General features: G+C 38.7%; 4 protein-coding genes across 8 annotated transcripts; 3 read left to right on the top strand and 1 right to left on the bottom strand.

The window, feature by feature from the left end:
* Positions 1-189: 189 nt before the first annotated feature.
* LOC119992892 (cyclin-A2-2-like) lies at positions 190-6,315 on the top strand. 4 transcript variants are annotated; one of them, XM_038839713.1, is made up of 12 exons: positions 190-416; positions 1,775-2,141; positions 2,411-2,681; positions 2,856-2,986; positions 3,397-3,489; positions 3,882-4,015; positions 4,384-4,459; positions 5,051-5,127; positions 5,220-5,253; positions 5,338-5,487; positions 5,578-5,712; positions 5,818-6,315. In XM_038839713.1, exons 2-12 carry the CDS (start codon positions 1,806-1,808, stop codon positions 5,869-5,871), a joined length of 1,491 nt encoding a protein of 496 aa, XP_038695641.1. In that variant the 5' UTR covers positions 190-416; positions 1,775-1,805; the 3' UTR covers positions 5,872-6,315. The 4 variants fall into 4 exon arrangements, with proteins under 4 accessions (XP_038695641.1, XP_038695639.1, XP_038695638.1 ...); XM_038839711.1 differs by having other exon boundaries at positions 1,770-2,141; positions 2,408-2,681; XM_038839710.1 differs by having other exon boundaries at positions 191-416; positions 2,408-2,681.
* A 999-nt stretch (positions 6,316-7,314) lies between these two features.
* Positions 7,315-11,202, bottom strand: LOC119993384 (serine/threonine protein phosphatase 2A 57 kDa regulatory subunit B' kappa isoform-like). Its single transcript, XM_038840519.1, has 2 exons — positions 9,175-11,202; positions 7,315-8,014 (listed from the first exon to the last, which is right to left on the bottom strand). The coding sequence occupies exons 1-2, from the start codon at positions 10,324-10,326 to the stop codon at positions 7,658-7,660; spliced, it is 1,509 nt and encodes a 502-aa protein (XP_038696447.1). The 5' UTR covers positions 10,327-11,202; the 3' UTR covers positions 7,315-7,657.
* A 1,809-nt stretch (positions 11,203-13,011) lies between these two features.
* On the top strand, positions 13,012-17,369 carry LOC119993743 (E3 ubiquitin-protein ligase At1g63170-like). Of its 2 annotated transcripts, none has more exons than XM_038840961.1 (5): positions 13,012-13,176; positions 13,934-14,777; positions 15,716-15,841; positions 15,917-16,208; positions 16,634-17,369. In XM_038840961.1, the coding sequence occupies exons 2-5, from the start codon at positions 14,113-14,115 to the stop codon at positions 16,880-16,882; spliced, it is 1,332 nt and encodes a 443-aa protein (XP_038696889.1). In that variant the 5' UTR covers positions 13,012-13,176; positions 13,934-14,112; the 3' UTR covers positions 16,883-17,369. The 2 variants fall into 2 exon arrangements, with proteins under 2 accessions (XP_038696889.1, XP_038696890.1); XM_038840962.1 differs by having other exon boundaries at positions 13,018-13,210.
* Positions 16,953-23,948, top strand: LOC119992815. Its single transcript, XM_038839599.1, has 7 exons — positions 16,953-17,019; positions 17,335-17,432; positions 17,792-17,992; positions 18,916-21,071; positions 21,834-21,954; positions 22,672-22,731; positions 22,814-23,948. Exons 1-7 carry the CDS (start codon positions 16,953-16,955, stop codon positions 23,693-23,695), a joined length of 3,585 nt encoding a protein of 1,194 aa, XP_038695527.1. The 3' UTR covers positions 23,696-23,948.
* Positions 23,949-24,034: the final 86 nt, after the last annotated feature.

Below are 24,034 nucleotides of genomic sequence, written 5' to 3'. Positions count from 1 at the left end.
CCACGAAATCACTTGAATTATGTGTATTAAACTGAGTAGTTGAGATAATTGGAATACCAACAACTCGGATATTAATCATTTTCGATAATTATAATACTACGTGGCAAGCATTTCATTAGCCGATGCATTTTTATGCTACGTGGACCCTATTGTATAGAACCCTAGCTCCATTGGTTTACTTTACTCGCATGGAGTTTAATGGAGGTGATCTGAAATTCTGGATACAGCAAAATGGGTAGTGGACATAGTAAAGTTTTTTGGGAAGTTTAAACTGTGCCTCCGTCCCGCTCAGGCTCCTCTCATATCGACGCATCACATTCTCTCTCTGTTGAAAAAGCAGTAAAAGCTTCTCTTATCTGTGTCTGTATAGAGCTCTAGAGACCGCTAGTGAAGGTCGCGGAGCTCCCAACGACACAGTAAGCTCAGCTCACTCTATTTCGCTGTAAATTTCCGCTATTTTTTTTATGGTTGAATGTAATTTTGACGTGCTTGAATTTTGTTTCGGAATCTTGTTTTGGATCGGTTGGAGTCAAAGATTTTGTTGAAACGAGGATATGATTTGAGTTTCTCATGGTAGATCTGTGAGGGAGACTGATTTGCCAGGCGTGAGGTTTGAGTTTTGTTGGGATTCTCATGCACATTGTGTGTTTGTGTTATGCCGTGTCTGGATTTTGTTTGGTTAGGCAGCTTTATGGTGGAATTGAGCTCAGTGAGTTGAGAGGATGGTTTATGCCTTTACGGTATCCTCTCCATGGCAAATCTTGGTTCAAATTGACTTATTAATGTGTTTGGTTTATGAGGTGCTTATGTTTATCGCAAGTTTATTGGCAATTTTGAGTTTAAATTCTCGGTGGATTTTCGCGCCTACAGCGTGTTTACGTGCTGCATGTGGATTTTGTTTATTTGGAGAAATTTATGAAGCAATTTGAGCACTCCATTTGTGTAGGACGGTTCAAATTGATTTAGTAAGAAAGCACGTCTAGATTACACTTTAAGCATTTAATGATGTATGCGTAGTTCTCTGTTCCCCCTTCCTTTTGTTGATTCTCTTTCTGTCATTGTTGGTTTATGCAGACTTCATCATTGAAGTGTTTAGATCTTATGTATACAATGATGTTTTTGATGTTGGCACCAGAAGGACTTTGAAATTATGAGGCTTTTCTGTTGTGGTCAATTTGAAATTATTAGGTTACGTAGCTTAAGTGGAGAGGTTGACGGAATTGTATGAGAGTTTATTGTAGCTAACGACAGAGGTGCAACTAAACTAGAAAAGGAAACAAACTTCTACTATTAGGAAAGTTTTCGACATCAATAAGTTAATCTACTAAAATTTGAAATTGGCTTATAATTTGTTCCCCGCATCTGAAGGTGGATATACTATCATTTTCATCAAAGAGCTATCTGTCTGCTTTATATTTGTGTAATCCCTTCTGAACCACCACCAACATGGACCTATATTTGTGAACGGTAAATGCATTGATAATAGTCCTGTTTGTCAACATACGCAAAAACTGCAATAGCTTTATATTTGTTTAATCCCTTCTGAACCACCAACATTGTCATATGTTTGTGAACGGTAAATGCAATGGTAATAGTCCTGTTTGTCAACATACACAAAAGCTACTACTGCCAGTATCCTTGATGTTTTGTATTGGCTTGATTTTGGTAATGTTAAATGGCATTGCATCTTTACTTACATATTGATTTGTTGATTCAAACTTGCATGTCAAGTTTGTGTTCCAGTTGTCTGACATTATGGCATTTTCAAGTGCAGGTTCAATGAGCATTATTTAGATATATCATTTATGTATGCACATAGCTCCTCTACAAGGCAGGCAACTATGAGCAAAGAAAATGAAAGCGTTACCAAATTTGAAGAGCCTAATGCTCGAATCACAAGAGCACGGGCCAAAGCCTTGGGGACTTCCAGTGGAATATTCCCCTCATTAAAATCTTCTTTTAAGCAGGATGAGAATCGTGTTCTTCGAGCTAATTCCAAAAGAGCAGCTTCAGATGAGAACAAAAATTCCATGAGTGGAACCCATGGACTTCAGCATAAAAGAAGAGCAGTGCTTAAAGATGTCACAAACATTATTGATGAGGATATGAATATAGATGGTACCAACGCAACGAAAGTTCAGGTAAGAATTTACAACTTTTAGACAATCAGTTTAACTATCAATTAGTGCGACTTATTATGAAATTTGAAAGTTCATATTCATTTAAATGCCACATGAGTATTAAAATTAAATCACTTAATGGTCAATCTCCATGATCATCATGAGAAAAAATGTTTTTACATGTTTTCAAGAAACTCTATACCACAGCCCTATTTCAGTTGCAAGTTATTGATTTTTGCTGCATAATCCGAACTTAATTTTTTTTTCCCTTGGGACACGCTGAGAAGAAGGATAGAAGAGTTCTGGCAAAGAGCAAAACGAAGGTGGCAACAGATATCTCAGAGGAATTTCCTCGGGATGAAGAGGATGTGAAGACAAAGTTAGCAGAAGATTTATCAAGAATAAGAATGGTAGAACCACAAGACCTCACATTATCAAGGAAGTTGCAAGAAAAAGAGGTTGTAGAGAAAAATATGCTTCATGGCATGCAGGAATCCAGTGCAGATGATCAAATGCTTCAGGAACCAGATTACATAAAACCAGCAGGAATGCAAAAGACAGGTGTTTGTTCTTTGCTAAATTTCTCCATTTATAAGTTAGAAGTGACAAAATAGAGAGTAAATAAAATTGCATGAACAACACAATGTTAAGGACAGGACTTTTCTTGGTTGCTGTGAATTTAAGGTCCATTTTGAACAAATGTGATGTTGACGTTGTTGCGATTGAATTTTGCAGAGAATGAGATTTGCATGAAACTAGGCGCCTCGAGTGGTTTAGGCATTGTGAATATAGACTCAAACGTAAAAGATCCTCAATCGTGGAGCTTCTATGCGCCTGATATATACAATAATGGATGTGTTGCCGAGGTACTTGTCACAATGGTTGCTTTGGTTTATTTCCTGCCATTATTTTATATGCAGAAATCGCTAGCACTATCCATCTTAAGCACATTGCAATAGCTATATAAATATTGATTTTTTCTGTTGGTTCTACTTATGAGGTCTTGCCCTACTCATGGGCAAACCCTTGGCCTAGTGGTTAACAGGCTTAAGCTTAATTCCTAGAAATAGCATGTTCACCATGCGGCAGGTAAGACTTTTGCCCTAGAGTTTTTACCTTTATTATTGCTAGCTTCTCTTGTTAAAAGTAGATGATCAAAAAGAGTGTTTAAATTTCCTTTTTGGAATTGAAGCTTAGAGTTTTAGGTTTTACAATACAGTTTACATGTTTTCCTCTGGTTCTTGCACTTAATGGTTTCCTAATTTCTCTCCTACAGCTCAATCAAAGACCTTCAACCGATTACATGGAAAATTTGCAGCGAGATATCACTCCAAGCATGCGTGGAATTCTTATTGATTGGCTTGTGGAGGTTAGGTTTATCGAATATTCATAATTGTGAAGTAAACTAGGTATCTTTTCCCTTGCTTCAAAACATGCCTGTTGTTTGATATTTAAGACTTGAAACAAAGTGTGTTGGTTGCGGACTTGCGAATCTTTTAATTTCTTAGAATATCATCAAATGTTAGCCTGCATGACAAAAAAATATAGTTCGATTTATTCTATGGCTTTGTTAAACATATAGTTATGACTTATGAGTTATTATTTCATGATTGGCAAGGAACTTCTATGTTTATGGAAGCACTAGACTGACACTATCTGAATTTAGACAGCAGAACTTTAAAAAACTCTTCATCTTTCTTGTTATGGAATGGGCAAACACTATTTTGGATGGTTTTATAAATAATAACAGTTATCTTTCAGGTTTCGGAAGAATATAAGTTGGTTCCTGATACGCTATACTTGACGGTGAATCTCATTGATCGGTTCCTCTCGCGAAAATATATTGAAAAACAGCGACTTCAGATCCTTGGTGTAACTTGCATGTTAATTGCCTCGTAAGTTCTATGTTGAGTTGTGGTTTAAGAAGGATGACATGTACTTATAGTTTTCTCTATGGCTGAGTTACAAAGTCATCTTTCAATGCTTTTAAGTTTTAACATTCTCATTTAGCTGCAATTTGCATTGCGAACTTATGGAAGCAACGGCAACTGTTTTGGTTTTATAATCATCAACTAATTACAAAATTAAGAACCATAAGAGGGAGACAGCATTAAATTGCTTGAGGTTTGGACAATTCAAAATATTTGTATGCATCCGTTGAGACTTGAAACAAGTGACATTATTACGAAAATTGTTTTCTTTTTCTTTTTCTATTTTATTTCACTTAGTGGTTCTAGTGTGTTTTTCTCCACTATGATTGCAGAAAGTATGAAGAAATCTGTGCACCACGAGTGGAAGAATTTTGTTTCATCACAGACAATACTTACACTAGGGGCGAGGTATGCAGCAAGTATAGGTTCTTTGTTTTGAAGCAGTATTTAATATATTGCGATATACAGACAATACTCATGCACTTCTTCCCATCTTCCATTTTGCTCTGAGTAAATATCTAGGCACATAATTTTGCAGCAATAATCAATGCTTTCAGAAGTAGTTATAGATAGTGGTGGCGTTGCGGTAGTCGTCTTAGAAATAGTGAATGAACAACGGAGGGGTATAGGACAAATGATGTGGTGGCTATAATGCAAAGATGGGAAGAGATAAGCAAGACCCTCTCATCATGTGCATGAACAAGCATTTAAAAGTAGTCGTTTGTTTCAATTTGAAGGCAGAATGAAGTGCAACTGGCCGTGAGATATGACGTAGTTCCTCACAACTGACTAACGGAGTGGCACTAGATAGAAACTAAGGGCAAATAAGAAGAGGGCAAGACTCTGAATTATAAACATTCAGTTCACATGGTGAAATTCAGCTGTGTTCTGTAGTTAATAAAGAACCTAAAGATACTTATGTTAAACTTCCCCACAGTAGTCTTAATGGCATGCACTGGTGCACGTCTACAACTCTACTGATTAAAGTCATATTGGCAGGTATTGAAAATGGAGAGCCAACTCCTGAATCTCTTGCACTTCCAGTTATCTGTTCCAACCACAAAGACATTTCTCAGGTTTTCTCATCATACTGTAATTTTTACCATTCTTAAGTTCCCCTTTATTAAAAAGCTTGCTTATTTTCACTTTCAAAATTTTTGGTTTTCAGGAGATTCATTCAAGCAGCACAGAGTTCTTACAAGGTATTTTAACTAGAATTTTCTGATCATTGTTTATCGACATCAACTTAAAATAGAGGGGAAGTGATTAGTTACATTGATATACAGGTTCCTTGTATGGAGATGGAGTTTTTGGCAAATTACTTAGCTGAGTTGACTCTTCTTGAGTATAACTTCCTAAAGTACCTACCTTCCATCGTAGCAGCATCAGCTGTGTTCCTTGCCCGATGGACAGTGGATCAGACAGACCACCCATGGGTCTGCACCTCTTGTCCCCTCATTTATATTTTACCTACACGTTTTTAATCTAATAGACAATGTGAATAGTCTTTTCCTGTGTGCTTGCAGAATCCTACCTTAGAGCACTATACCAGTTACAAGGCATCAGAACTAAAACCTGCAGTTCTTGAACTGGAAGATTTGCAGCTGAACACTAATGGCTGCTCTCTAAATGCTATACGTGAGAAGTACAGACAGCAAAAGGTATAAACCGTCTGCCACCTGGTTTTATGGTCTTGTGGGATTTTTAAAGCCATCTTTTCTTTTTCTGTGATATGTTGTGTTGATGACTTTGTTATGACATGGCAGTTCAAGTGTGTGGCAGACTTGACCTCTCCAGAACGAGTTCTATCACTGTTCTAACAATGAACAGGAACAGGAAGCAGATATATTCCAGATGAATTGAACTATTTATGTGATGGCACCGTCTTCTTCGCGTTGCAGTACTTTGAGGTTAATCGCGACTCCAATCATGAAACGAGTACCTCTATATTAGAAGTTATGATTCTTATCTGTTTCTGATTGGTCTTTCTTCATTGTTATAGCATTCTTTGTTTCTTGTTACTTTCAGAGCAATTATGACCTGTAATTGCCTTACCTTGACAATTATAGGCCTGTGCGCCTGCCGGGTAATAATCTTTCGGAACTTCCCAACCTTTGGGAAGTCAGTCTTTCACAGTTACTAGAATTATTTGCTAGATGGCAAGAATGCCATGGAAATCTAGCCATTGAATATATCACTCTGTATTTACAGAGTTCATGAACTACAAAACAAACGCTCTTTTTTTACATGTAATGATCTTGTTTCCGTAGTATTGTCATGAAATGTTATGTGTAGAAGGCCATAGATCAAGTGTTTGAGGTCTATATTGACTAGTGAATTGGCAGTGAGGCACAAGGCAACGGATCCCATCTGATGGTGAATTACAATTATTATTATTTTTTGAAACAGGGGAAGGGGATTCAAACTTTGATCACCAGGATGATACACACCATCCTTATCACTCCAATTAGTGACTCGGGTGTTTGGTGGATTACAATTATGGGGATTGCTTTCTATGAATTTTGAAGAAAATAATTTGCTTCTAGCGTTTTATTAACTTTTTAGTTTTGGAAGATTTTGGTTTTCAAAATATTTCTGCTTGATTTCTGAACATAATTTTACTTCTTAGTTTAGTGTCTTCCCCCACCAAGTTGCAGTATCCTGTGTAGGCTTATTATAGGCCTGCTGACATTTTATTTATGAAGAAAAATATTTTAAATTGTTTTAAATAAAAACAGAAACAATTGCAGCCAACCAAAATTAGATTTGATTTGCCTATTGAGAAATTCCGTCAACTTGGTCCTAATATTAGCTTTATATTTCAATTTCATTGAAATAAACAGTTGGTTTTCAGGCATAAAATTTACTGATATAGGGTAGAATTAAGGCTGACAAAAAATCGTTCTGAATCGGACATGTTTTTACGAAATATTTACATGTCTGGGCCTCTATTCGGATTGGATATCAAAAGTACTTAATTGACCAAACTCGAATTGGTTTAAATTCAAACAAATAAATTAGATAATAATCTAATCTAGGTTAAGATCCATACAAGTAAATCAAATAAGATTTTTGTGTTTGGTCCTGAGTTCAGTTTGAAACAAGACAAAACTTTTGTGTTAAAACTCAGATTTCGAACATATAATTTATATCCAAACTTGGTTTGATTGGATTGGACAAATTCCATCATCCATATCGAATTGAGTTTTGCCACCCCTAAGTAGAATCTTACAGTTTTGTCTCATTTCATAGTGAAAAGCACATAGGACAGCCATCAAGGCCATGAAAAATTCACTGCTCAGCTTCTCTTAGAATTAAGAATACAATACATAAAAAGAGGTAATTATCAATTAGCTCATACAGAGAATTGTACAATCCACTCCATGGCCCCTGCCAACAACATTATGCAGGAAGCACTGAACAATCCATACAGTAGTACTAGATGCTAAAGATCATAACAGCATAAGTTACAACAACTGGCTCTCGGAGGACCACCCACAAAAAATACCCATGATCCCCAAACCATTTGCGTCAACTTCTATGCTCCCCCAGCCCCGGCCCCCAAAAGATAGTAAGGTCAGGATAACAGCAGTTCAAGAATTGCAATTAACAGGCAATCGTCGTTGCTAAAGGAGTTACTAAGACGGCAGTTTTCCCTGTTACTGGCTGGAGACTGGCTACATTCTCAAGCAGCACCCACGCTTGCTTCCGCTTCTCAGCTACCATGCTTTGATTTGCTTCTTCCTCCTTGAATCGAGCATGACAGGACATGAACAACAACTCATCCATATCCGCAAACATCTTTCTGACATTGTGAGTTAAATTGAGCACTGCTTGGTTCCAATGGCCATACGCATTCTTTTCTAAGGCTGGAATTATGATGGGCATGATCACCTGCCGGTTGTGCGCAATCAGGTTCACAATTTGATCATTGTTCCACAAGAAAAGGGTCCTTTCAGCCACCTGAACCAAAAATTTGTCAAAACAGTACTCAAATCTTTCCCAACAGGTACTGGAGCTTTACTCTCAAGTTCAATACAAGTATTGATTGTTGCCAAAGGTTCTTCTAATAAACAGTAAGGAGGGTATGAAACTATGAATTGCTACCCATGTGATGATATATCAACAGTATGAACTTAAACCAAAAGAATACAATACTAACAACTACTCAATGTTCCCCTGGAAATGAATGAACATCAAAGAAACAAACAAACGTAAAGACTGGCACCCATTTGCAGCGAATGCAATACCCAGACCCTAAAGAAACAAACGTAAAGATTTCATCAGTTCTATGACTGAACAAGTGTGAACAAAAGGTTTCATGTAGATTAAGCAATATTAGTCATTGCCTAGTGGACGTTATGATTTTTCGAGAATAATTGCCCAAACATTGTTATAATCCACGACTTGTGCTGGAAACCCGACATAAAACAATGAAGATAGAGGATGTGTGCAAGTGATTTTCCACGATTTTGGGTACATTAGGTATCTAAAGCTTTATCTACCAAAGTGGCAAACCTTCTTTCTGGTGGCTTTACATGAGGCAAGGCATAACATATTTCTCTTGCACATAGGAGTCCTAGAGCCAGAAAAGAAACCAGCCAGTCTATCAGGAACAAGTGGTAAGTTTATGGGCAAAGGTTATGCCTGAGAAACTGTGTTTATCCTAAAACCCCAAGTTGATGTACAAGTGAATCATTAGTAATTCTAACTATTAGTTTAACACTCCTGTTTACAGATGGACTGGACGTTATCCTTAATTTGGGAGTCCAATAAGTAGCATATTTATTTTAAGTGGAGTCAAGTTCTGAAAGCAGAACCAAGCATTGGCCATGACTTTTATACCATGTGAAACCCTGCTTAACCAACAGGTAAAGCTGACGGAAGATGAATCATTTATCATCTCCGAATTAATTCAACAATCCAAACCATGTCCATGAGGATATATCAATTGCAGTTACATGGCATATATAAATTGTATTATTCTTGCTCTAAGCAAAAGTCGATCTGAATATATGGCATAAAAGGAATTTATTGCATGAAAAATAATGAGGGTTCACAAACAAAAGAAGATTAACTTCAGCATGTAATGTATAAACTTGGTAAAGAGAGAACAGAAATACCTGGAAATGGTAACTATTAATACAGCATCCAAGCCGCCAAAACAATGGGGCCATAATCTTTTGAAATTCAACCATGTTAATGGATTCCAAAATCTCTTCAATCTCAGCTAGAAACATCACCTCCTTCTGGCTATTTGTTATTGGCCAGAATTTCAACAACCCTTTTATCACTGTACTCGCTAGCTTCGGCTCCTTTTCTATGAACTGTGTAACACAATATGACAGCTGTTGGAAATAAACGCCAAGTGACTTTGGCTTGTGCAGGGGTATCAAAACCCTCCACAAGAAAATTTTATGCTCTTCCTTCAAAGGAACAGCAAACCCACTTATTATACTCCCATAGATCTCCAATAACTCTGCAATTCCATTATGTCTCTCCGTCTCAAACACAAACCTATAAAATACATTGCTTATAGATTTTCGAATAAATGGCCTATGCACCATAAATTTTCCATAAGCCCTGTGCAAAATAGTCTTCAAACAGTCCCTTTCCCTAGGATCCTCTGAATCTAACAAGTCAAGCAACCTCAACATAAAGGAATGGTCTATATACTTTTTTGCCACCTTTGCATCTAAACATGAAGAAGTGATAAATTTAAGCAGCAATTCGTACACAATTTGTAAGTGTGGCCAAGCAGGATCAAACACTGGCTCTTCATCATCTTCACCGCCATTTCCACCCAAATGGAACAGGTAATTTGGTGGGAAAACCCTAAAAAGATTAACAGCACACATCCTACACATCGCCAAAATCGCAGGCTCACTGAACCTCATTGACCCAGAAGACACAAAGTCCACAAGTTCAAGCAAGGTGTGCTTTTTAAAGTCTTTCTCCATAGAGTTATTGGTTGGTTCAGTGAAATCGAATGTCACACAACACAGACTCACTTTACTTACAAAGAGGTTCATTCTCTCAGCGCTAGGCACGTCCTTGAAGGGCACAAGGGGCTCTATCCCTGCCACCACACTCGCGGGGAACACGGCAGAGGAGGTGCGTTTAGGGCCATTGGATCTGGTGCCCGAAGTCACTGGGCCAGGGCCACCACTGGATCGGGAGCTGGAGTTTGGCGACGCTGAGTCTTGCCGTACCGACTCCGAAGAGTCGTTCTTCAAGGATTTCCGGGGAAGTCTACTCAAGATTTGCTTAAGCATTGTCAAATTTGTAGACTATCACCGAAACAAACAAAAACTAGAATTAAAAGGAAAAAAAAAAAGAGTTATGGAGTGTTAAAAGAAAACCATAAGGAGGGGTTTTGACAAGAACTTGAGGATTAAATCAGAAACCCTAATTTTGGGGGAACAGCATGTCCATTTCAGGGTCTGGAGTGTATACGGATACAAAGGGATTCAGGAGCAGCGACATTGGCGAAACGACAGATCTCTGCCAAATATGGCCATAGATGATGCCTACAAATGGGGCGCATGAAACCCTAATGATCAGATTCTAATTGCAAAGCTAAATCTGATTCTCATAATCACAATCTCCACACGAAACCTACAGAGAGGGGAAGCAAGATATACATATATACGTGCGTGCATATATAGAAATAGAATGTGAAGGTTTCAGGCCTTTGAATGCGAAATCACATCTGAATGATCTAATGAGAAAGAGAAGAGATGTTCCCACTGAAAGCTAGAGAGAATCCGATGTTGGTGCTCCCGTGTATGAAGATCTAAAGCACGCACAGCATATGATATCCATGATCCATTGAACTGAAGAAGGAAAATTAATCAAAAATTATTACAAAGCAAAAAAAAAAATACCAATGTGTTGTTTTGGTGGTTCTTTTCTCGGGCGATGAGAAAATTATGGCATTTTCTCGGAAAATGCAGGTACTCTGCTACTTTAAACATAAATAATTGATAATTTAAAAAAAAAGAAAAAAGAATTGTGTCACGGGCTGTTTGAGAACTTTGCGTTCCTCTTGGAGTCCGCTGGCAGTAACGGACACTCTACAAACTATGATCGGACGGTAGAAAGGTACAGATCGAAACTTCAACGCTGCTATTTCAAACAAGTCTCTGCCCTGTCCCAGGGGAGGGGTAGACTGCTATTCTTTGATAATAGGCATAGCAGCGCCTCCCATCTCTTAAATCTAGTCCATTCAATAGATCTAAAGGACAAAATTAATGACACGTCATCCACATCATATTAAATAACTCTCTTCCTTTCTTCCAAGCCCGAAATTGGCCCGAAATTGTGAGGATTATGTGTGCCGACGGAGAAGGAGATGGACAAGAGTGGTGAATCGGTGTTCTTGTGGTCGCAGCCCGCAGGAGAGTGGATCTGATCGAATTTGTTGGTACTAATACAAGGCCGCCGGTCGTGAGACCATCGTGAGAGATAATCAAGTCAAAAATTATTAGAGAAATAAGGTTTAACATGGTTTGTCATTCATGATTATCTAAGGTGTTAATATTGCATTTGGTCATTAAAAATACTCCATGTTTTAATGCGTGATTTGAAATGAGAATGAATTTTCAGTGTTCGTTTTGACACATATGTTGCCCGTTTGAATACACATAACGGTTACAAGAAATGTCAGGTGGAGATTTGTCCACATTATTTTTATATTTTAGGTTAACGCATTAATTCCACATGAAAATTAATTTTACACGTGTTATTCAAAACTTAATGGTTAACATGCAAAACTAGGGAGTTTGATGTCAATTCAAAAGTTACATCTAAAAATGGATGGTGCGTCGTACTTGTAAATTTACAGTTAAAAATTTACGTATAAATTCAAAACCAGCCTTTGGATCTTCTAAAAATGAATTGAATGGACTAGATTTGAGAGATAGGAGGGGCTGCTATTATCAAAGAATAGCAGCCTACCCCAATCGACCCTATACTAATTTATCAATGAATAATGCTTGAGATCCTAAATAAGTGAACCCCAAAAGACTCCCGTTTAATGTGGAGTGTTGGATGTGAAGTGGATCCTACATGTGTATTTTTAATCAATGGTTAATTTTTAATCAATGGTTATTTTAATGCCACGTAGATTTGGAGGTCTCTAGCATTGTCCTTTATCAACTTATAAAAGCTTAATTTAAAAACTATTGAAACTCTTCGATTCCATATCGGTTGTGCATAACTTAACCTAGTTACATATAATTATATAAGTAAAGTTCAAACATCTCTGCAGATGTATCTTTTGGGTATAACTATCTCACATAGGCCTACTTAAGTATTACGGAGATGATCTAAAAACAAATTCGTGCAATCCTTTGAGGAAAAAAAAATGAATAAATACTTATTTATATATTTGGATTCAGACTTTAACATGATATCGGAACAAATACTTTCATTTGGTCCACTTGTTACGCCCCGCATAACTAAATCCACAAATGCAATGGTGTCAAGACTTATAAGCAATCACGCGGCTTGGCATTTGAAATTATGGTTTTTGATCTATGACAATGGTGGGTTATTTGAGAGAGAGACATGGTGTGAATCATCTCGATAGCGCAGGCAGCAACATGGCCATGGATTCGACGCACCGACGAGATCGCACGTGACTAAGCAAAGGAGGGCCTGTCCTTCCTTGGCTATGCGAGTATCCTTGGCATTGACCTTGAAAGAGTTTTTTTTAATTTTTTTTAATAGGGTTAAAAACACGTAAACATACATATCATCATTTTAATGTTACAATAATTGATCATATGTCAAATCAGCTTAAACCCTACTCATTACTATAACAATTCTAACAAAATCCCTTAAATATCTCATTTTAAATCAATGAATGACGAGTTTGTAAAAAAAAAAAAAAGTCTTTGGATGCTAAAAATGACGTTTATCTGTAATTAACCATGTTTTTATTCCTTCTTCCAAATCAAGCCAAGCAATGGAGCTCGAAAGCCGACTCATCTTTCCTGTAAAGAAAGCGACGAAGCGATTTTTCCAACGGCGTACGACACCGTTTTAGGCTGCTTCCTTCATTTCTCAACTCTAAAGTCTAAACCTTTATCGGCTCTCTTTCGCTCCCAATCTGCTATCCGGTACGAACCCCTTCTTCGCTGTCTCTCTGTCAGTGTATGTATGGTTAGAGTAACTTGTATTGTAGCGGTTCGGAAGTTTTGATTGGGATTTTATTTCCGCGGTTTTTACAGTCAATTGGTGTGTTTTAGGGTTCTTGAGTGTGCGATTATGGTTGATGGTTTGTCAACGTCTTTTTTTTTTGGGGGCATTTAGTCTTTTGCAGTTCAAAGAACTTATGAGTCACGATCCAATCAACTTATGAGAAATCCTTTCCAATCAACTTATGAGTTTATTTTAAAGATATTTGTATCATATACTGTTGATTTTTATTATATAATACAATTGTAATTGGTTCTTTTAGTTTTGTGTTAGTTTTTCCTTGTTTATTTAAGCTATATTTTGAGCATACTCATCGAGTTTTGGAAAATGAAGAAGTTCATTGTTTGCAGGTTATTGATGATACGTGAGAGTAGTTCGTATTGGTTTTATTCTAATCATATTTTGAAAGCAGGGCAAAATGCAGAAAACAATCTTGCACTATCGTATTGATAATTATCGTTTCACTAAATTAAAAATATTTGTTGAAGCAAACAAAGGAGGTCTGTTAGTCTGCTAATTTGGATGTTAATAATTTTACAAGGTCCATCATAATTTGCAGATATTGAAAGTAGAACTTCTTTAGTATTGTCTACCTTTCTTAGTGACACAGGGTGATTTTTCTAAGGCAAAGGGGTCTGTCCTCTTGCTGATTATTTTGATTTTCACTTGCTCATGCAGAGGTGGAGATTGTTAGTCGATCTGCTTCTTGTTGTGCGGAGTAATTTAATGTTATTAATATCACTTGACAAGTCCTCGGGCCGAAAGACAGTGGTTTTGACACGTGATCTTAGCGTGTGAAGGTGATAGCTTTGTGCTGTTCTATGCTTCCGTCAGCTTCAATAACGGTGGTGGACTAGATGGATGTTTCCTCGGAAATACATTCTGAGAGTCGAACAGATTCTCATCCATTATTAATGGAGCGGGCGGAGAACCTTGACAATAGTGAGCATATTGTTATCGACATGCCAAGGACTGCTGATAGTTCATTGTTGACCGCTTCTCAGGAAAGGACTTCTAATGTCTTGGATACATTGCAACATGAAGACAGACCTTCAAGTAGTGCAAGAACACCCATTCATCAACCTTTAACATCTTCTTCTAATAGTTCAAACTCAAGAAACCCTTCATTCATCAGGAGACGGGAAACTCGTCGTCGTAGGAGTCCGCTGAATTCTGGGTTATGGATTTCTGTTGAACTAGCTCTTACAGTGAGCCAGATCATTGCAGCTGTTGTTGTTTTGTCTTTGTCTAGGCATGAGAACCCACGGGCTCCATTATTTGAATGGATGATTGGTTATGCATCTGGATGTGTTGCGACCCTCCCTCTCCTTTATTGGCGGTATCGTCACCGTAATCTGGTTTCAGGGCAAGACTCGGCACAACCTCGTCAAAGTTCTTCGCATATAAACGTTTCTGCGAGACCCTTTTCCCTCTCAGTGACAAGGACTTCAGAGGGGGAAGATCATCGGAGTGCTGTTACATCCCCTAGAGGTGGTCAAGATTCTGGGGCACTGAATGCAAGGTATGAGTTTTTTACTTGTTGTGTTCATTAACTTGAACATGCTTGGTTTAATTCTATTTTATTATAGTACCTTTTGTGAAATGAGCGGCAAGTGCTGCTTCAGAAGGTTTGTTTTGTTGTAATTAGCTATTTCTGTTTGACCATGGGTCTACCTTATCGTGTAACGCCACAGTATGGGATTATATTTCATTTGACTTTGTTTGTTCATTTTTTCACTACTGTTCGTAATGAGTTATGGAATTTGGCCTGGCTCTCAATTCTTATATCCTTTATTCTATTGGTAGGTTTGGAGTAGCAAGAGAAAAGTAGCTGTTAGAAAATATATATCTCTAACAGTAGCAGATGTTCCTTCTACATCAAATTGTTTACTTCACATCATTAGTTTTTGGATTTTTCTTGCTCCATGTTTCGATTTGTGCTGCTGCTGTTCCCTTGGATGGGCAGCACCATCCATACATGGAAAGGACAGTGGTGATGCATTATGAAAGTTTGACTTTATTTTCCAATTAGCTTTGGATTAAGGCATTGATAATTTTTTTTCCTGAATCTGATTATTTTCTTAAGAAAAACAATGTAAATTCTTTTACAAAAATGAGCAAAAGCAGATAAAAACAGACAATGTGAAACTCAAAGTCTCAGGTCTAGTTTAGATTCTTCCCAAGTGTTTGTATCGAATTCATTATCCGATTATCAAGCCTCTGATCTCTGCTTGCAAATGGTTTCATGGTGGTTGTCAGTGCCATCAGTTATTTATGAACACCATGATTCTACTTGTCATGTAACCGGTGTTTCCGTTAAATTCTTTACCGTCAAATGCATAACTTCTTTTAGCAGTGGATAGTACGATTCTACTTCTCTATCATCAAAAGTACTCTGGATGGCATAGTTGGTGATTTAAAATTCTAGGTAAACAAACAGGCCTGTTTGTGCTCTTGCAGACTCAAGGTGCTGGTGGAATACTTTAAAATGGCTCTGGATTGCTTCTTTGCAGTTTGGTTTGTAGTTGGCAATGTCTGGATTTTTGGAGGGCATTCATCTGCCTCAGAGGCTCCAAACTTGTATAGGTACCAGTCATTTGTGTATATCGTATGTTTGCTTTCATATTTCTTCTTATGTCTTTTTTTTTTTTCCCTTTGCAGGTTATGTATAGTGTTTCTTACTATAAGCTGTATCGGGTATGCCATGCCTTTCATCCTGTGTGCCACGATCTGTTGCTGCCTGCCATGTATAATTTCCATTCTTGGGTTTAGAGAGGATCTGGGACAGACCAGAGGTGCCACAGCAGAATCAATAGATGCTTTACCAACATACAAGTTTAACGTGAAGAAAAATAGACATACTGATGATAGAGATGGCAGTTCAAGTGCCGGTGATGGTGGGTTTGTGGCGGCAGGAACAGATAAAGAGCGCATAATATCTGGAGAAGATGCGGTATGTTCACATTGGATCATCTGCAACTTCATATACCCAGCATTATATTTATACCCCAACTGAGGGTTTTTTTTGCGAGGAGGGGTGAATGGAATCCCTGTTTGTGTCTAAATGAAATAGAAAATCGATGAATGTGGGGGTATCCTGAATGAAAGTGGCAAGTTGTTACCAAATGTTTTAAAACTCTGCTGTAAGTTTTCCTAGAGTGTTTTAAGTGGCATTGCATCAGTTTTTCTGTTTGTTCAAATCAAGGAAATATAAGTCTTTATGGTATGGTTGTGAGGTTATGGTCATAAGTTAGAACCCAGTATTACCACATACATTTAGCAGATTCTGATTTCTGTTTCAACCAAAAAGTTCCTGTTCCTTATCAAAAAACAAGACTGATTTTGTTGCTACTGTTTCTTGATTCAAATTCTGTGCAGGCTTGTTGCATTTGCTTGGCAAAGTATGCTAACAATGATGAGCTGAGGGAGTTGCCTTGTTCACATTTTTTCCACAAGGAATGCGTGGATAAGTGGCTGAAGATCAACGCCTTGTGCCCTCTCTGCAAGAATGAGGTTGGTGAAAGCATTTTGGGTTCGTATGGCTCCGGCTCCAGCTCCAGCTCCAACTCCAGCCACAGACGTGTTGAGAATAGGGTGGGCAATGGCGTAGCCGGCACCATGTTCTAATTCTATTATACGCACCAATCCGAGTATATGTGCGCGAAGGGCTAGTACCTTGAGGATCATTTTTCAGGGGATGGATGAATACATGGCAGTAGAATGCTCATCCCTGCCATTGTTCCAGTTGATTTTATTTCCTCAGGGTGAGCTGTAGCTATATAGATACCACGGCAATTGCGTTACAAGGTTATGTTTAAGCTAGGAATTGTCTTTCAATGGCGGCATCATATGGTCATGTGGAGTTTTAGCTACAGGACAATGTAAATGGAGTGAGCAATAATGATCTTGTAATTGCCGATGAGTTATCCCAACTATAGAGTTGTGATTTCATGTGTATCATTCATCATGTTGGATATGTGGAGTTCACGAATTCACTTGAATCTTGAGATAAATAGATCTTAATTGTTGTAATTTTTATAATTTTTGTTCGTAGATTCATTAATTATTCATTGTTGAAGGTTGTTACACACTGGGTGCTAGCCTAACTGGTTTCCATTCGTGTATTTCTTCCCGGTGGTTAAGGGTTCAAATCTTGTATCTTGTGGGTAACATTTGTGTACATTTATGCGAGTGTGTATGGGTTGCATGTGTGTGTGAGTTTGAGGGATACATGTGTGATTCATGTTTGTTTTTATTGTCAGATAAAAAATGACCGCCAATTGTCCTCTCGTGTCGGTCAATGGGCCTGTTGAAGCACCATCTATTCTGGATGGGCTTTTTGGCCCATTTTCGGCCCGTTTGTTAGTACCTAAATCCCTCTAATCCGACGGTCTAGGATGGTACCAACTCCCATCATGAGAAGATCACAGCGAACCGCCTCTGTAGTATAGTGGGTCCCACAGATCGAGTGTCACGTGTCAAGCCGAAGTACTCTCTAGAAAAACTTATACGGGGTCATGAATTTGACGCGGACAGAAAGTCGGGCACACACGCGCATATATATATTATCCGTTCGGATTAGCTTTTAGGGTTTTCGTTTCTTTTATAATCACACCAAACAGAGCGCAAGTTAGGTTCTATCTCTTTAGCCGACTCTCTCTGCCTCTCAATCAGCTCAGATCTTCAACTCCATTTCCGGCGACTTACCGTAAACCTCTTTTCAGATTCTACGATCAGGTACACGTCGCCACGATAAAAGATTCCGTAGCTAAGCTTTTTGGTTATTCCGTAAATCGATTTTATTGCGCATGGATTTGTGTCTTTCTTGTTCCGTCGATTTGTTTGAATTTGAGTCGGTTTTTTTTTATTGGATCAGGATTTACTTCTTTTGTGCTGGTTTTGTTTGGTGATTCCAGAATTAGGGTTTGTACTTCGATATCGCATAATCTTTATATTTTTATGTGTCAACGGATAGTATCAACATTGAATCATCAGTTTTTGTCTCTGAATCGTGGGACGGGTATCTGAGATGACATGCGTAGGATGTTTGATTTTCTTTTCTTTTCTTTTAATTTTTAATTTTTCGATTTGGTGGATGAGATCAAAGTAGATGAGTTGTGCCTTTTGCAGGTGCTTGTGTGGAAAAACTTGTCGTGTTTTTTATTTAATGCTAATTTGCAAGCATGTTTTGACTAAAGAATTTCGCGTTGCTTGCTTTTGTCTGCAATAGATGTAGTGTTGCAGCAACCTTCTTCATATCTCTTGGCTCTATACCTGATGGGTTTTGTATCTTTTAACTATTTAATAAGATTTTCTTAATGAGGATTTGTTCTTGTAGTCTTGCACAGTTTAACGTAGGATCTGTTACACATGTATGATAGCTAAAATTCAGTTATTGTAATTGACCTCTTTTCGTAGCCTTATTTTTTTTTGGCATAGAGGGCTTGGTGCATGAGTTGAATTGAAAAATTATGGCTGTGATTCTCACATATACGGGTGCAATATCTCATTTGTCGATATATACATGAAGGCATAGTTTTTTTTAGTGTATAATTGCATTCAAAAAAGTGTGTAATTGCAGCATCTGATGTAATTGTTCAATAATACCTTACTCTCTGAATGTACCGAGTTAGAAACTAATCGGCGGTTCATTTTTGTAGTGGGCACTTGGATATGTTGCGAGTCTAGCTTGTCCAACGATCCGGTGTCCAGCACTACCAATGGCAAGCAACCAAATGAATCAGATGGAATCCATTTTTAATCAATTTGACTCATCAATACAGGGCGGACATATGGGGTCGGGCACAAATAATCCTGCTCATCAGCACATGGCGGTATCAACCATGCATATGGGGCTCATGTTGCCTCCAGGTTCCATTGCTCCCACACCCCAACATGTACCAGTGTCTAACATCCAAAATATACCATCATATAATCCTGGGTTTCAGAGATTATCAATGTCGAACATGCAGATGGGACAGCTTGGCACACAAGCCTATGGTTTGTTTCCTCAGCAGATTTTACTACCTAACAAGCAATTAGGGGAGATGGAAATGAGCTTTAATAATATGCAGAATTTATCGGCAGCTAGTAAGCGCAAGGCACCAATGGAGCCGGTGTCCAACCAAGTTGCACAACAAAATATGTCAATGCCCAACAAAAGGGTAGCACCAAGTGAACACAGGCCATGGTTGATGCAGCAAGTGTCTCCATCAAATAACACTTTGCAGTCCCAACACTTGCAAGCACCAAAGAGAACAGTACAACTGCAATCCGCTCCTCGTAAATCTGGTCCACAGCAGTCGTCAGTTCAAAAGCCTCATACTGTGCAAGTACAATCTTCTCCAAAAATTCAGACAGATTACAGGTCCAAACTCAGAGAATCACTTGCATCTGCCTTGGAATTGGTTACTCAGCGTAAAAATAAACCATCAAATTTAGGAAAGGATTCTCAAGGTGGGGCTGCAACTGGGCAGACACTGGAAGGTTCTCAATCCGTTGGGTCCGGTTTGGCTCTTGCTGATGCTCTTGACCAGGGATCCAAGTTACCCAAGGATGATTCACTGGCCAGTGAGGGGTCTTCTGTGGAAAAGGGTAAGGATGGGGGAAGTGCATCACAAGAGAATTCTTCCAATGGAGGTGCTGGAAATTCTGTGCAAAATACTATTTGTGATAATCTGGGGCTCCAATCAAATGTGCTTTTAGCTGACGAGGATTCATTTAGTGACAACATTTTTGCGAAAGATGAACTTTTGCAGGGAAATGGGCTCTCCTGGGTAATGGATCCCGTTGCTGATTTGACAGAGAATAAGGAAGTTCTGTCTGCTAAGAATCAAAAGCCAAGCAACCAGGAAGTTGGTGGAGTAGTGGAGGAACAAGTTGATCAAACCCCCCAAATGTTGGCAGCAAAAATTGAAGATGAACTCTTCAAATTATTTGGAGGTGTTAATAAAAAATATAAAGAAAAAGGCAGGTCTCTTTTGTTTAATTTGAAGGATCGTAATAACCCTGAACTGAGAGAAAGAGTTGTGGCTGGAGAAATCCCCCCTGAGAAGCTTTGCAATATGACTGCAGAGGATCTTGCTTCTAAGGAGCTTTCTGAGTGGCGGATGGCGAAGGCAGAAGAGCTTGCCCAGATGGTTGTTTTGCCTGATTCAGATGTCAGGCGTTTGGTGAAAAAAACACACAAGGGTGAATTCCAAGTTGAAGTTGAGCCAGATGACAGTGTCTCTGTGGAGGTATCAGTTGGTGCAAGTTCTTTTACTCGGAGTAGATTGGATACTGAGGGGAAGGAAGCATCTCCCCCAGCTAACCCTGTTGTAAAGGAAGAAGAAAGAGCTACCGGGGATAAGAGTAAATTAGAAAATAGTGACATTTCTTGTACACTTACGATTCCTTCTACTGAGGGTAATGATTTAATGCAAGGGCTAATGGTGGATGATGGATTGAAGGATACTGAATTTCTTCCTCCTATTGTTTCCTTAGATGAGTTCATGGAATCCCTTAATTCAGAGCCGCCTTTTGCAAATTTACAAGCAGATGAGGGAAAGGTCTCACCAAAATTGGGCAAGGATGACTTAGAGTCGAAGTCAAAGTCTCCGGATGGGCTTCCAGAAGATCCTGTTCAAACTTCCCCGGATGAAGTTGATAATATTGATGCAATAGATGCGAGGTCAGATGCTGATGCAAAATCTGGTGACAAAAATGTCAAGTCAGAAAACATTCCTGTCGGTGTGTCCAAAGGTGAACATGTTTGGGAAGGCTTACTTCAGCTAAATGTCTCGGCACTGGCCCCTGTTTTTGCTGTTTTCAAAAGGTATGTTTAAACTTGGTATTACTGATGTGAGGATGGCTGTCTTTGTCTTTCTTATTTAAAGTACAGTGGGTATTAACTAGGTTTCATGTAGTAACCTGAACTGGGAAGCTGAGGCTTGGTGTTTCTTATCCTTCGACAAATCCAAAAAAAGATGGCAAATCCATGTAGTACTTCTTCATTCCCAATATGGCTTATGGCAGTAATCTGGCACTGGCAAATATGAACCAATGTCAGTTTGTGCTGGCATTATATGACTTGGCTTTTTATAGGTTGAAAGTTATTTGCTAATAATTCATATCTCACACGATTAAACAGATGCCATCTCATAAGCTAAATAGTGATGGGTTAGGATTTAATTTCGGAGTAATGAGTGTATTTGTAGGGATTTTGAAATTTAGTGCTACCTGTTGATCGGCAGATTACCTAGTGTAGTTTCCAGTTAGTTGCTGATGCCATTGCAGATATGCTTTACACTAGTCAAAAGAGTTAAAAAGGTAAACAGCAGTTGAGAAGCTACCCGGAGGAGGAAAGCTGATCTTATTGGAAAGACTGCTTTGAAGACTTGTGGTGGTGATGGATCTGCTTCGTAGTATATGTACTGACCGTTGTTTTTCAGTAATCAGTCCTGGGTGAAAAGTGTGATCAGTTGTTTGTCCTTGATTTGTGCATTCTTTCTCTAACTTTAGGAAGTTATCTTTGAAAAATTGTTGGGCATAATTCATGCTAGTAGTCTTGTTTGCTTATTGAGTTTCTTTGTTGCAGTGGTGAGAAAGTGTCAACAAAGGAGTGGCCTGCCCTCATTGAGCTCAAAGGGAGGGTCAGACTCAATCCATTTGAAAAATTCCTTCAGGAGCTGCCCATGTCTCGAAGTCGGGCTGTTATGGTATCCCAAGTTTCTCTTCAGTGTATTAAATTTTTAATGTCTCTCTTATATCCAGAAAACAGAAAATGGAGAAAAGAAAGTGAAAACTGTTCTTTACCTATTATGATAATCCACAAATTCCATGCAAGCATCTTCCCACGATTGGGGGGAGACGAGGCTGAGTTACTGGTGAAAATGAGTTTAGATTTTTCTCTCTATCCCAGAAAGATGGATGGACAATCTCTTGATTTACAGACCAAGCTGTGAACTGTGTGAATTGTGAATCATACAAGTGATAGGGTTTATTTAGTGAATCTGCTCGTTCATGTTTAGTTAGAAGCGGATAAACTGTTCTAAAAGACTAGCTCTGCTATATTGCTTTAAGCCAAAATATGAAGGACGGAAGTATGTCAATTGCTTTTGGACTTCTATCAAGGCATAAAGTTTAGATAAGGTGACTAGATATCTAATGGGAAAAGGCACAGAGTTTTTCATCTTTTCCAAATATCTAGTTGGTCGCGTGAGTAAGCTATATATTATTTCTTTTGCAACTTCAATGAACCAGTAACACTCATAGCTGTACTGGGAAGCAGGTGTTGCAATGAACAAAAAGTCGAACAAAATCCATGAAATGATATTTAAAAACTGCCACGAAGTAGACCTAGTATTTTTCACCTAAATATTATTCCTATGTTCATTTAATATTCGTTTAAACTTTTTTTGATTTTTTTTTTCCAGATTGTCCACTTCATATGCAAGGAGGGGTCTGCAGAAAGTGACCAGGCTAGCATTCGTGAGGTAATAAGTTAATCGATTTTGCTGCGCGGTTGATGATTTTTGTGGTTCCATAGAATAGATTACTCAGAATTTGGTTGTGCAGGTGGGTGATTCATATGTGTTAGATGGGAGGGTAGGGTTTGCCGAGCCCTCTCCAGGAGTGGAACTTTATCTGTGCCCCACCAATGAGAAAATGCGTCAGATGCTCGGGAAAATCGTATCGAATGACCAAACAGGAGTACTTGATAACATCGACAATGGTCTAATTGGTGTTTTTGTATTGAGAAAACTGACTCCAACCATATCACCCAACTCAACTTCTTCACACCATAAACACAGCAGCTCTAAAAAGCAGCACCACGTTACTACTAGTTCTAGGAGACGTGAAGATAAAGATGTAAACATGAATGTGAATGTCACCCCAAGACGTCCAACCAATCCCTTTAATAAACCCCAAACCCAAACCATTGAGGAGGATGACGATGATGATGATGTGCCTCCGGGGTTTGGAGCCGGCACGGCCCGGGATGAAGATGATTTGCCTGAGTTTAACTTCTCTACTAGGTCAACCCAAAATCCCTCTAGGAGACTTGGACAAGCCCCCCTCCGTATGCATTCTCAAGCCCCGGTAGACCAGATGAGGGAGCTGATTTACAAATATGGACAAACCCAAACAAGTGAATCTCCCAGGACCTGGCAGGCGAATAGGGGAATTGGTGTACCAGTCAGGCAATGGAATGATGATGACGATGACGATATTCCAGAGTGGCAACCACAAGCTTCTTCACAGCCCCAGATATCACATCAACACGCTGCTGTGCAGAACTTTCAGCAGACTGCACCCATGGTGACCCAATTACTTCCACATCAGCAACCCAATGTGGCAACCATGTATTCTTCTTCTTCTTCTGTGAATATGATGCAGGGCCAGGGCCAACAAAACACTGCCATGAATACGTGGCGAGGTCCCCAATGGAACAGGTGAGCCAGGAACAGCCTGGCGACCGATAGTCCGATATGCTCCTATGGCTATGAGTAGGGGCTTTTGAACGTTTTGGGTTGTAGATTGTAGTGTTCTTTCTTCTGTAGTAATTCCTTTTGGGATGGAATGTAGGTTTGCAGTTGATAATTAATCTAGTTAGAATTTCTTCTTTGTTCCCATAACAAAACATGAAAGTTAGAAACTGGTATTATTCAGATTCTGCAATAATTTGATGGCGGCTGGTTTGGATTATCAATTTTCTGGGCTCTTTCTTTTTGGTTTGCTTTTTTCCATCGGCTGCAAAAGACCCAAAAAGTACTTTTGTCTGCTTCAACTGAATCA

Source organism: Tripterygium wilfordii, chromosome 23, assembly GCF_013401445.1.
Source record: "Tripterygium wilfordii isolate XIE 37 chromosome 23, ASM1340144v1, whole genome shotgun sequence".
Taxonomy (NCBI): domain Eukaryota; kingdom Viridiplantae; phylum Streptophyta; class Magnoliopsida; order Celastrales; family Celastraceae; genus Tripterygium; species Tripterygium wilfordii.
This window is presented reverse-complemented; position numbering and strand designations above follow the sequence as displayed.